This window comes from Melanotaenia boesemani, chromosome 23, assembly GCF_017639745.1.
Source record: "Melanotaenia boesemani isolate fMelBoe1 chromosome 23, fMelBoe1.pri, whole genome shotgun sequence".
NCBI classification, from domain to species: Eukaryota; Metazoa; Chordata; class Actinopteri; order Atheriniformes; family Melanotaeniidae; genus Melanotaenia; species Melanotaenia boesemani.
Genome location: NC_055704.1, coordinates 23,902,654 through 23,916,185, shown reverse-complemented (window position 1 = coordinate 23,916,185; position 13,532 = coordinate 23,902,654). Strand labels below are relative to the sequence as shown.

General features: G+C 39.6%; 1 protein-coding gene across 2 annotated transcripts; it reads left to right on the top strand.

Moving 5' to 3' along the window:
* Positions 1 to 52: 52 nt before the first annotated feature.
* scyl2 (SCY1 like pseudokinase 2) lies at positions 53 to 13,339 on the top strand. Of its 2 annotated transcripts, XM_041977096.1 has the most exons (19): positions 53 to 185; positions 1,800 to 1,996; positions 2,174 to 2,331; positions 2,583 to 2,727; positions 3,556 to 3,705; positions 3,808 to 4,029; positions 4,344 to 4,460; positions 4,577 to 4,702; positions 8,105 to 8,281; positions 8,536 to 8,547; positions 8,740 to 8,862; positions 9,126 to 9,239; positions 9,538 to 9,670; positions 9,795 to 9,913; positions 10,066 to 10,166; positions 10,309 to 10,378; positions 10,497 to 10,574; positions 10,666 to 10,788; positions 10,869 to 13,339. In XM_041977096.1, the coding sequence occupies exons 2-19, from the start codon at positions 1,820 to 1,822 to the stop codon at positions 11,499 to 11,501; spliced, it is 2,778 nt and encodes a 925-aa protein (XP_041833030.1). In that variant the 5' UTR covers positions 53 to 185; positions 1,800 to 1,819; the 3' UTR covers positions 11,502 to 13,339. The 2 variants fall into 2 exon arrangements, with proteins under 2 accessions (XP_041833030.1, XP_041833031.1); XM_041977097.1 differs by lacking the exon at positions 8,536 to 8,547.
* The last annotated feature ends 193 nt before the right edge of the window (positions 13,340 to 13,532 follow it).

Here is a 13,532-nt window from a genome sequence, read left to right as displayed (position 1 = left end):
TCATTGCGCCTGACTCCGTGACAAAACCCGGAAGTGGGGCTAGAGGTTTACTAGCTTGCTAAGCTAACTCATTTCGTATGCGACTGGGAGAGATGGGGGCTGTGTTTCACAGCCAGTACTGACAGCGGTGTTACCGAGAGTCCACTTATAACAAGCGTGAAAACTGAGAGCATTTTCCCATTAAGGTAAGTATCTTATAGATTTTTTGTGACAACTAATTATTTATTTTTATTAAATACATCGTTCTTTGTGTGTAACGAAGCTGTTTACTTAAGCGTTGCTGGCTAGTTAGCTTCCATAATATATCAATAAAATACCTTTTCGCTGTAGTCACAATTTTCTAACAGTGATAGTAGCTACATGAATAGGAATAGGCAATGGGTTAAAATTAGATTTGAAAAGAAAATAAACTGATTATTTTACTGTCACAGCTCCGCTAGCTTTTATGTCTGCGTTAAGGTTGAACAAGACGGTTAACTTGGCTAACAGTAAGATATTTCGCCATCAAACATGCCAGTCAAGTTAATCGAGAAAAATAACACTGCAAGTTCCAGCCTAACGAGGGTATAGGGTTTGAAGTTCTACATTAAATAATTAGCCTTACCATTTCAAATTGATCAATCTGTTTGCAGCGAGCTCTCTGAGATCTGAATGCTGACATGCTAACAGTTGTGCTAAGCTAAATATGAATGTAGGATACGTGTAGGTGGTTTCGGTGATCTTAAAACCTGAAACCGTAATTCTTCTAGCCTGCCTATTATCTTGAAATTCATATTGCCACCCACAATTAATGCTTAAACCTATTAATTGAGTATTATTGGCATTAATAGATGGGAAATTACTTTACACGTACATATAAGCATATTACATGGTTAATTACAAGCACATTAATCATTAAGTCTGCAGTCAGTAACAGCCAGAGGAAGTGACATGAAACATTGCCTCACTTTGTTCACGAGAAACACAAGTTTACATTTTGACAACTCACTGGGTTTTGGCCCAGGCCATTCTTTCCAGACATAAAGTGAACTGTAGTGTTATGTACCACTGAGATTCTGATGGTTCAGTGCCATCTGATTCCCCTTAGGCCATATTATAAATAATATAGTGTTCTTTTAAACACTTGTACATCCTTCATGAGGCATTTAATTAATATAGAATTCAAAACATGTGCAAAAGAAATGGCCTGAACAAGACTGACACAGATGTTTATCATCATTTTGTGTATAAAGTTACATCAGTATTATTAGGTGGAGAACTGCACATCTTGATTTATATCTATACTTGTTCAAAGAATTGCACATTTAAAATCTACAGAATGCATTACAATGGATTTGCGAGCTTCAGCTGCTACATGTTTAGAGATTATTCATTAAAGGACTAGAAATCCCATTATAAAGCGCTTCATTACCTGCAGCTATGTTGTGTTGTCTGATTTATTTTTGCCCAACAAGCTTTTAAGGCACTGGATTTTTTTTTATTTTATTTTTTATTTTTGGAAAGAGCCTTATTGTGGTGCAGCTGAGTGTGCTTTGAGTCATTTTATATTTTAGGCACAGCATGTGCTGTTTGAATTTTTATTATCCCCAGGCAGGACAACGGCAGGCACTTTGATGTGCAAATTTTCATGCAGGTGCTTAAGAGTCCATGTCTGATGGATTTGCCAGAAAAACAAGACTGTCTCCTTCAATGATTGTAAAAACTGTTGTGTTTTCACATTTGGCTGACTCCAGCTCAGCTCTGTACAGTCTTTAAATTTCTCCTCTGTCCTCTTTGTGAAAATCAATGTCTTACCTCAGCTTACAGGTCAAACTTGAACATGGAGTCCATGCTGAACAAGCTAAAAAGCACCGTCACTAAGGTGACGGCGGACGTCACCAGCGCTGTTATGGGTAACCCAGTGACGCGGGAGTTTGAAGTTGGGCGACATATTGCAAGTGGAGGTCCGGGGTTGTGCTGGAGGATCTATAATGGCACCAAGAAGTCCACCAAACAGGTGTGTGTGTATTTATAGCCTCACACTAACCACACTATCATTGTAAAGCATGCTAGACGAGCCTTTAACGGATAAATGATTTACAGTGCTTGTGCTGTTGACGAAGTCATCTCTGGATAAGACTGGGACCGGATATAGCTAATCTGAGTGCTTTGTTTTTTGTTTGTGACTCTTCAGGAAGTGGCAGTATTTGTGTTTGATAAGAAGATGATTGACAAGTATCAGAAATTTGACAAGGATCAAATCATTGACTCACTGAAACGAGGCGTGCAACAGCTGACCAGGCTGCGCCATCCCCGTCTGTTAACGGTTCAGCATCCTCTAGAAGAGTCACGGTGATTGCATAACAAATCTGTCTGTTGTGTTTGTGTGTGTATGTAAACAAAAGCATGTTATTATCCAAAGAGGAATACATTGAGGTGGATGCTGTGATTTGTTCATTTTATTTTGTGCCTGTTTAATTTTTTGTCCTAAGATTACAGCATTCATTTTAATTTTTAGCCTTTGCACATGTTTTTGTCTTTGCTCATCTCAAAAATTAGTCATTTGAAATTACACTGATGTCATTTTTTTTTCTGGCCCTCAGAGACTGCTTAGCATTCTGCACAGAGCCGGTGTTTGCCAGTCTGTCCAATGTGCTGGGCCAGTGGGACAACCTGCCCAGCCCTGTGCCCAACGACATCAAAGAATATAAACTCTATGATGTGGAGACCAAATATGGCCTGCTACAGGTGAGAGTGCATGCAGATGAGACTGATAGGGGTTGAACTGCAGCTAAAGGTTGTTTTCATGATTGATGGATCAAACAGTTACTGTCATAATCAATTGTTTGGTCTATAAAATGTCAGGTTGTCAGAAGAAACTCTTCAGTTTATCTGTGCAAAGGTTAACATTTACATTGCATTGCTTTTTTTCCCAAAGAGTCTACCAGCATAGATCATACATTAGTTTTAAGTTAATTATTAAAAATGCAAAACGTTTAAACTCTTATACTATAATTTCAAGCTTTTAATGAATGTTTATTTAGACATGCATTATGTTACAATGTTTTAAGTACCTTATAGTCTCCTTCTGCAGGTTAAATTTGAATTCATATTTATTTTTTTCTCTTCAAGTCCGTGAAACCAGATGAACTCCAAGCCTCACCTTTCACCTGTCAGTATTTAGAGGTTCTCTGAAAGACTCTAATGCTAATTTTTTCTCCATTCCCCATCTTATTTTGCTCTCCCACCCACATAAATCTTAATTTTTTTATTTTCTTCAATGTTTCATCAACATTTTTTCATAGGCCTGTAGAATTATGGGTATACTCCTTATATAGTAGGAGTCATTTTCACAAATTTATACCAAAATGATTCACGCTAATTCCAAGATATTTTAAAGAGAGACACATTAAACCCAGTAAACCTAAATACAAGTGTATCTATGGTTGTTGATTTGGCATGAATGAACAGATGTGTCTGTTAAAAAGATATGACTGAGTTCAGGAAATAATACAGAAAATATATTTTTTGTCTTTATTTTCATTCAGATTGACATTTTCACGTCTCTCTCATCAGATCTCAGAGGGGTTGTCTTTTCTCCACGGTGGGGTTAAAATGGTCCATGGCAACCTGTGTCTTGAGAATATCATCCTCAATAAGAGTGGAGCCTGGAAGATCATGGGCTTTGACTTCAGCATCTCCTCCAACAACCCCTCAGAGGCTGAGGTATGCATACGGTTTTTATCATGCATGCCTTTAACCTGCTTTCTAGGTGTTTTCACTTTTATCATAAACCTTTATATCCCTGTCTTCTCTCATTACCTTTAGCCAAAGTACACATGTAAAGAGTGGGAGCCCAACCTTCCTCCTCTCTGCCTCCCTAACCCAGAGTACCTGGCTCCTGAGTACATACTCTCTGTCAGCTGTGACGCCGCTTCTGACATGTACTCTCTTGGCGTGGTTATGCATGCCGTATTCAATGAGGGGAAGCCTGTATTTCAAGTGAACAAGCATGACATTTTTAAGAGTTTCAGCAGGCAGCTGGACCAGGTGAGTAGAGGAGTGGCTCCTGTAAAAGCATGTTCGTGACAACAGAAACAAAAGATCCTAAACCTGTCTTAACATCCATATTTTTATAAATTCTTTTCAATATTATCTAGGGTGGAATCTTCTGTTCATGTCGAGTTGATTTATTCAATGTTGTGAATAACAAAAAAGGTCATTTGAGTAATTTAGATAGAATTTAGTAGATATCTTTGTTAGTCAGATTTGATTTCATGATTATAATATTCTTACCTCCAGGACCTCCTGGATACCTCCAGGAACTAAAACAGTTATTTTCTTTCAATTCTGTTCTCTTGTAGTTGAGCAGCATGAGTCCAGCACTGCTAAACAAGATCCCTGAAGAAGTTCGGGAACATGTCAAAATGCTGCTCAGCGTCACTCCAAACGTCCGGCCCGATGCCGACCAGATGACTAAGGTTTGTCAGTGACAATGAAAAACAATCAGCCTTCTTTAAAGTTGTTTTCTCTTTCTGTGTTTGTGATATTTTAATGTGCCACAGCTGAATTTGATGTGTTTTTGTGTGAACTGTAGATCCCTTTTTTTGATGACGTTGGTGCAGTCACTCTGCAGTACTTCGACTCCCTCTTCCAGAGGGACAACCTACAGAAGTCCCAGTTCTTCAAAGGCCTTCCCAAAGTGCTGCCCAAACTACCAAAGGTAAATTTCTGGTTAGGAAATAGAATGTGAAACTGGTGGAAATTATTTATTTGCTTTGCTGGTACTGCAGTTTTCTTCCTCATGAAACTTTGCACTGTTTAACTTTCTAAAATCTTAAAACATATACGTTCTTGACTTGTTTTGATGGCACACTGTTGTTATGTACTTTCCTGGAGCCATCATTTCCCAGGAGCGTTGCAAGGCTTAGATACTGCTTTTCACAACTTTTGCTTCCAGGACACTAGCAACTGGATATCAACGTTATGATGAAATAACATACAGACATTTCAGCCAACAGGAGCAACTTGCTATAGGATTTGAAAGCACTACAGTGATGCTTATTATGCTAAAAGTTTCTTATAGTTTTTAGTATTTAGTTATGAGCATCACTTTGTTTCAGTTGTGGCTGTTTAAAAGTGCTTTATAAATAAAGTTGGTAGGGTATGCTGTTTGTAGATTCATCCAGATGTTGCATAAACTTAAACATCAAGTTTTTCAGACGTGCTTTGAATGTGGTCACCCCTGCTGTGACAAACATTTGACTTGGCTCTGTCTTCTGGGAATCTTTAGTGTTATTCTCACTGTATCACTGCATGCAGCTTGTTACCTCTGCATGCTAAATGTTTTGTAAGATGACCACAGATGGGCAGGTTATAGTGGCGTGCAGTAGAGCCCGACCAGTGTGGATTTTTTTAGGCCGATTCCAATATTTGGCAGAAAAAAATAACAGATTAATTGGCCGATTAATTTAAAAAAAAAATATATATATGTGAATACATTTTTTTAATTTGCATTGTGAACAGGATTCGAAATTAACACTCTCCAGGCGCCAAATGCGAGTAAATTTTTTGTTTGCCGAGTAAATCTCAGAGGGCTATCCGCCAAATGGCGAGTAAATGTTTGTACCAAATCAGTCATGTTTTTCAGTATGTTCCTCTGCTGTCTGCATGTATGAACGACGCACATGCACACAAACATGCGCTGACGCAAACACTCACACTTGACACGAGAATTCGCTGCACTGTTTCAGTTCTGTTTACCGTTTAGCTCAGGATAATTAAGTAGGTAAATATGTGGAGATTTTTAGCAGGAGCTGGCCAGCTTTCCAAAAGAAAGCACGTAGAACTGGAGGATAAATCAGCAGGGCTTACAGCCCCAACCAGAAAGTTCAGTGAAAAGTGATGGTTTGGATATAGCGGCGCCTTCTGTCTGCTTCACGGCCCCGTTCCGTGTGTGTGCTTCTCACACACTGACTGTAGGCGGTAACACAGCACAGCAGAACTCTGTTGGACGTGATGTTAGCCTGTTAGCTTAGCTTAGCTGTTTTCAACCTGAAGGGTGACGTCAGCTGCATAACAGGCTTGATGTGACTCCACGAGACTACGAACAGCTGTCAACCGACTAACTTATCAATATTATAATAATGATATATATCGTTATTGTATTGATCAGTTATTAATTTCATTATTATTATAAATCAGCATTTATGATTATTGATAGGCTCTTCATATTCAGTATTACTGATTTAATCTGAATCAGATCAATAAGCTTTAAATTAATTTATTATCAATTTTTGTTAAGTTTGTTTTTTAAACAATAAAATAAAAAACAGAAATCAGGGAGTATGATCCCACCAAGGCTGTAATGCTGTGGCACAAGGACTGTTGGAGCAGGAGGCCAGACTTCTGGGACTGTGTGAAAGCACCAAGAGTAGAAAGGGACGAGTCTGATCAGGTTTTAGTTCATGAATTCAGACATTAACACTTTATCAAATAAAACCATTTTCTTGTTGCCTTTGTTTATTGTTGCTGTGACTTCCACCTTTAGTTTGGATATAACCCAACATGGTGTTATAGAAATAACATGCGCGTAGAGGTATGTGTGCGTACAATAATTTAATAATTTGGCCAGTAAAAAATTTGTTTGGCCGGTGGATTTTTTCATCTACCGGCCAACTTGGCCAGTGAGTCAAAAAGTTGATTTTGGACACTGATTGTTTCTTTCTATGAAGCATGCATTAATATAGCTACCAGTTGATGAATTTATCTATATATTTAGGTCATAAGTGAATGCTATTTATATAATGAGTGAAGTTACTGGCAAAACATTATTTATGCAGCCCTCTGACACGATTCAACATTAAATTACATTTTCACTACTCCTATTATGTTCTTGACCATAAAGTCATGACTCATATGAACCAAAATAAAACCAGAGATGCTTTTCTCAGACGTTAAAGCACGTCATCTTTAATAGAGTTTCATTTTAAACATATAATGGTCATAAATAGTCTGGCACACATGTTATTTGCTGAAGACAGAGAGTAAAGTTCATCATTTTAAAATTTCCCCTCCTCTATGCTTCACATCACAAGTGAGTTTGTTTGAGAGTGAGTTTGAGATCTTTCCCTTTGTGACCTCACGAAGGGAAAAACCACTCCCCTGAGTAGTGGATACTGTCATCGACTCGCCCCACGGCGAGCTGAACCTGCCCTCTAAAATCAAAGAGTGGGCACAAGCGAAAATGGGATCCTCTCCTAGAGAGAGGTGTGAAGTAGTTGTGGACAGGCAACACTCATGAACGTTTAAAGGTTCAGACACAGTAACAGCCCATTCTCAATAGAGCTCACTAGAACCACCGTGAATGGCTGAAATTAAGGGGTAATACAGTTTAAAAATAATAATGTTGGACCTCTGAAACCCATATGAAATTAATGAAAAAAATGTATAATAAGTTAAGTTAGTTTAGCACAGCTTTAGCAATGCGATGTAAATGAAAAGCATGACCGATGCAGCGAAGCACGGGTCGTGACATGTGGCAAACAGAGTTAAACAGAAGCTGGAGACATGTTGAGTCATCCCTAATTTCACAACGTTGTTATAAACATGCTTGTCATGAAGCTTCGCTATGCTGACCCCTGTAGTGTTGCCTGGCTGTAGTTACTGGCAGCAGTGAGGATTGAGGACTGAATGGAGTCAGAGTGCCATCTAGTGGACAAACGGTGGAACAGCACCGTTCTACATGAGTCCGATACTTGACAGCATTTGCTGTTTTATAAGCAATCAAGAATATATCGGCCTTTAATCAGAAAAAATCCGTCCGATTATGATTATTTTAAAATGGGCTACATTCAGCCGGTTGATCAGTCGGTTGGGCTCTAGTGTGCAGGAAGCTTTAAACTTAGACACCTTTTGTTTTGTATGCAGTGTGTTTGTCTGTGCATAAAACTTACAACATATATCATCATCACCCTCATCACGCATATCATCAGTAATATAATGACCAAGGTCCATAATCTTTTCACAGACCTCAAGACTCTCATTGGACGGTTTGCACATATTTAACTATTTAATGAGACTTTAGTCTAAAGATGGCCAATTCTTTTGTCCTTGTTCCTCACAGAGAGTGGTGGTGTATCGCATCCTACCAGCATTGACATCAGAGTTTGTCAACCCAGACATGGTTCCCTTCGTCCTGCCCAACGTGCTGCTGATTGCAGAGGAGTGCACCAAGGAGGAATACACTCGCCTCGTCTTGCCTGATCTAACACCTGTTTTTAAGCAGCAGGAGCCTGTTCAGGTAGAATGCACATCGGCTTAATTCGACATATACTGGAGGCTGTGCTTGTGCACGTTACTGAGACAGCTGGTTGTAGACTGAGCTAGTTTTTCCATGATAGCAACAAGATAGAGAGCTGTTGCCTTTGTGATTTAAGTTTTGATGCTAGTGTTAATCAGCTGGATATAACCTGATGAAAGTGCATGCTGTTTTTAGGCTTTATGTGCCGATTTATCAAATCCTTTCTCTGTATTTTTCTTTCCATGCCTCTTCAGGCTAGTAATATGGTGAGTGGTCTCTGCTGTGAATATGTTCCTGTCCCATCAGCTATTGTACGTGTTGTCCTGTCAGTAGCACTAAAAGTTGCACTAAAATCACAGTTTTGACTCACTTCCACTTACCCCCGTACTCCTTTGTAAAACATAAGCCAGTTTTATTTTCCGGTGTGCTTTTCCGAACTGGCTCTGTGTGCTGTGCAGATCCTGCTGATATTCCTGCAAAAGATGGACCTGCTTCTGACAAAGACGCCACCAGAGGACATCAAGAACAGTGTGCTACCAATGGTCTACCGAGCTCTGGAGGCTCCCTCAGTACAGATCCAGGTAAGGGAAGATCTGTTGTGTATGGAGCTAATATTTTCACAAACTAGGTCCTGAGTTGTGCAGAAAATTCCAGACTAGCTGCCAATTTTAATTAAGGGATGTATATATTTAGTACATGGAAACCTGGGCATGTTTATTTATTTTGCCTGCAGCTGCTCTTCGTTCTAGCTTTTTAGTGGTATCCTGAGAGCAGAGAGAATAGATGCTGTTCTCTGCATCATACAGCTGTCATAACCCACATCATCTTATCTGTGACTGAGCAGGAGCTGTGCCTGAACATCATCCCAACGTTCGCCAACCTAATTGAATACCCGTCTATGAAGAATTCCCTCATCCCCCGGATCAAATCAGCCTGCCTGCAGACCTCCTCACTTGCTGTGAGTCATTTTCAGAGACATTTATGTTTCTCTCTACTCTTTAAGGTGTAAAGAAATGTATATAAAAAAAAAAAAGATTTTATTTATAAAAGTTTTTTTTTTTTTTAAATATATATTTAGAAAAAAAAATACTTTTATATACTTTTTTAAAAATTAAAATAAAATTGTTCAAATAAAAAATATGCATTTATTTTATTTGAATAAATGAATAAATAAAAAATGAAAATATTTAGATAATTCTTTTTTTGTTTCCATCTCTAACAACTACCAAATGAAATCTGCTTTTATGACTGTGTAGGTGCGAGTGAACTCTCTGGTGTGTCTGGGAAAGATTTTGGAATATCTAGACAAATGGTTCGTCATCGATGAGATCCTGCCCTTCCTACAACAGATTCCCTCTAGAGAACCAGCTGTCCTCATGGGCATTTTAGGTAAACAAACCAGACCTTTAACACTCCTTCAATGAACTTTATCTTCTTAACTTTAAGATCCAATCAGAAAACATTTTGGTTTAATTTATGATCTGATATTTGAGTAATTTCTTCCTTACTTTAGGTATCTATAAGTGCACCTTTAGTCACAAGAAGCTTGGCATCCCAAAAGAGCACCTTGCCACCAAGAGCTTGCCCCACCTCGTCTCTCTTAGTATAGACAACAACCTCAATCTAAATCAGGTACTGCAGAGCCAGACTCCTCCTGGTCTTAAAATGTCTTTTTTATTTGCAAGTAGAAAGGATATATTAGGTTTCTTCCTTTTAATTAGACTATTTGGACACTCTGTACACTACACGATAGAAAAGATGTAATGATCTGGTCCATATTTCAGTTTAATTCTTTTATGATGGTTATCCGCGACATGCTGAGCCGCATGGAGGCAGAACACAAGACCAAGCTGGAGCAGCTGCACATCATGCAAGAGCAACAGAGGTTTCTACGTTTAATCCACTCTTTACTTTTAATACAAAATAATACAAATTAATGTGGATATTTAGAAGTAATTTAACAGGAAATGAACAGTTAAATCATTTCACATGAAATGTTTTTCTGATGTTATTTTTTCTTTGATCAGGAGTCTAAACATCTCAAATCCAGGGAGCCAATCAGAGGAGACCAAGAGCCCACCTAGCTCTGGCAACCAGGTGGGAGGCAGTCTTATCTGTGTATATTTGATGTGCAGCAGACATTCACTGAATGCATCAAAATGATCTCAGTGTGTGGACTGAGGTCACTAAATGTGTGGACTGTTCTTGTCGTCAGATTGATGACATCTTTGGCAGTGCTGGTGTTAATGGGAAAGAAAATGGATCTACTTCAACAAGCTCGCAGCCAAACAGAGTACGTGCATTTCATCCCAGTTCATTTAGGTGACATGTTTGTTTCGTGTGCAGCCCGGTTGGTTTACTCTCTGCCTTTGCATGGCTTTTAGATGTCTCTGACTCTTGAGGAGAAACAGCGATTGGCTAAGGAGCAGGAGCAGGCGGCCAAACTGAGGAGCCAGCAGCCGTTGGCACCACAAACAATCAAAGCAGCCACCACTGCCAGCGCACAGGTAAAGCCTGAACATACCTTCTACACACACTGAAGCTCTAACACCAGCGTGTTGTGATGAATCGGCTCTTTTTGTTTCAGACTAAGGATCTGACCAGCAGCCTACTCAACAACATGACGTCTCTGAACAACCTGTCTTTGGCCAACACAGCTCGACCCGCCCCAGTTCAGGGCGCCACCATGCCTGCCTTCCCCTCCACCAGTCCTATGGTGGGCTCCAAGGGTGCCCCGATGTCAAACGGTTTCAACCCAAGTATGGGCTTTCAGACAGGAGGTTTGGGAATGGGCGTGCGGCCCACAGGTCCAGGTCTGTATGGGGGGATGGCCACCACCACCAGCACCCCAAACTTTGGAGTCCTCACGCAGAGTCAAGGACCAACTGGGCAGAGCAGTAAAGCTCCTGACATGTCAGCCTTGGACAGTCTTTTTACACCCAGCAAGCCCAAAGTCCCTCTCAACCAAATGGGTCCTCAATCCACACCTGGAAGCAACACCCCCTGGCTAAGTCAGTTTGGTTCAGCCCAGAACGCTCAGACCCAGATGCAGGGTGTGCCAGTAGGAATGGGAGGGGTGCCCGCTGGGTTTGGGATGCAAGCAAACCCCTTTTTTAGCCCACAGAACTTTTCTCAGCCAGCTGCTGTCCCCAGCATGAACCCAACTGGAGTCAAACAGAGCGCATCCATGAACAATGATCTGAAAGACTTGTTTGGTTAAACATGACCGGGTTACTTGTGTTGTTTTACTGACTGCGGAACGAAGGAGTTTGAATTCTTACAGAACAGGACGCAGACCCATCATGGCGTACTTATTCATATTTTTGATCTCACTTGGGTTTAGAGTCTGACTTGTGCTCACATTCTGCTGGAAAATTAACCTGCACCTGATTTCCATTTCTACTTGACCGGGCGGATGAACATTTCGGGTGGGAACTTCTTCTTCTATGCTGTGGTCTTTAAATGCTGGGGGTTTCCTACTGTTTTGTACTTGACATTCTCGGAGTCCAAATGTGATGGGTTGAGATGAATTCCAGCTCAGTTTTTTCTTTTCTTATAAAGGTTTGGGATCACGTGATGAATGGTTGAGTGAATGTATTTTTGAGTGGATGTATTTTACTTTATGAAGATACTTCGGAGTCATCCCTTAAAAAGAATAAATAGGAAAGGCTGCTTCAATGCTTCACAGCGGCTTACCTTCAGGCTTCTGTCCCTTCACTGCTTTATTGACTTTTAGGATTTTCAGCATGCCAGAAGTCATCAGAAACTTGGCTTAGAAACAGAAACAGGGGTGGGTAACTTCAAGTGCTGGACTGATCTGCATCCAGGAGGCCCCCCCTGTGGGGACCACTGTAGAAAAGTTGTGTAGATGAAGCAAACCATGCTTCATCTCCATGGTGATTCTTCCTTTGCAGCATCACTAACCTCCGTTTTTATCAACACAAATTGGACCCATTCTGGTTTTTTCATTTTCCCCATTTAGTCATTTTTTTTTACTCATGTGGCAAAGCTAATCTCCTCCATTCAAGTTATTAAGTTATTATAAACAAGTGAAATCAAATGTTTCACTTCCTTTGCTTACAAATGACTGGGTAAAAGCAGAATTAAAGAGTTATGATGGAGTGTGACATGTGGAGCGGCTGAAGGCAGGACATGTGGAGCATGTGCGCTGCTTATGCAAATGTGCCTTTCAGGGGTACGTGTGTTTAAAAAAATGCTCATTTGTTACTGAAGTATGAACATTTTCCCGTCACACTCAGCTTTCTGTAATTTTCCTGTCGAATGCCTTGCTTTCTTACTGACCTCAACCACAACAGAGACATTCAGCTTTTTGTTTTTGTTGGTTTTAATGATCAATTGCATTTATTTCCACATGATCAATTTATGAAATGAAGATTTATCACTATATATATAATTTAGATATCACTATATATTTTGGTTCCAGCACTTTTAAGCTGTCTGAGGACCCGTGCAGGTGACATGAAGGGTAAACACAAAAGTTATTTTAAAGTGGAAGAGGCCTTAGATGAGTGGAGTGCAATAATCCTTATTGGTTGTTCTGGGTGCGTATTGATTGGCTGAAAAAGCACGTCTGACCTACAGTTTCTCTAAGACGTCTGTCAGGTTTTCTTAACAGCTAAATATTGTTGTTTATTCATAATAAATCTTACATTTTAGAAGAGATTTTTTTAAGAAGCACCTGCTCACATTGTGTTTCTGCTGATTGTTAACACGCTGAATTGTAACGTCTTCTATTACATCTTTTTCTTTTCATGCCACATGGCAGTGTTACTCATTTAATTCAACAGGTTCTTTCATTTCCCTCTTTTTCTTTGTTTTATAAGCAAACAAGACTAGAAATGTGTCTGTAAGTGGATGTTTTTCACCTGTGGATCGACATGCGTGTCGCATATTTTCGCAGAACCCCAAAGCAGAAAACTAAAGCTTATTCTTCTACAGAATCATTTGTGAACTACTGCTGTCCTCTATATGAAGGGTGAACTTTGTTTTTTGTGTGGAGGTGAAGATCTGTACATATATAAAAGAAACACAATCTAATATTCTCAGTGGTGCTCGTTATTTGTGTGCTTGTATTAGCGACTTGGAAAACAAGCCAAAGTTCAAGAAACAGCAGAATTAAACAGGTTTAGATCGAGAAGTAAAAGAAAACATCACTTTATTTTGCCTTAACAAACAGCTGAGGTGTCTTTATCAAAATGTAAAAGTAAACTTAAAGTTCTTAGACAACATG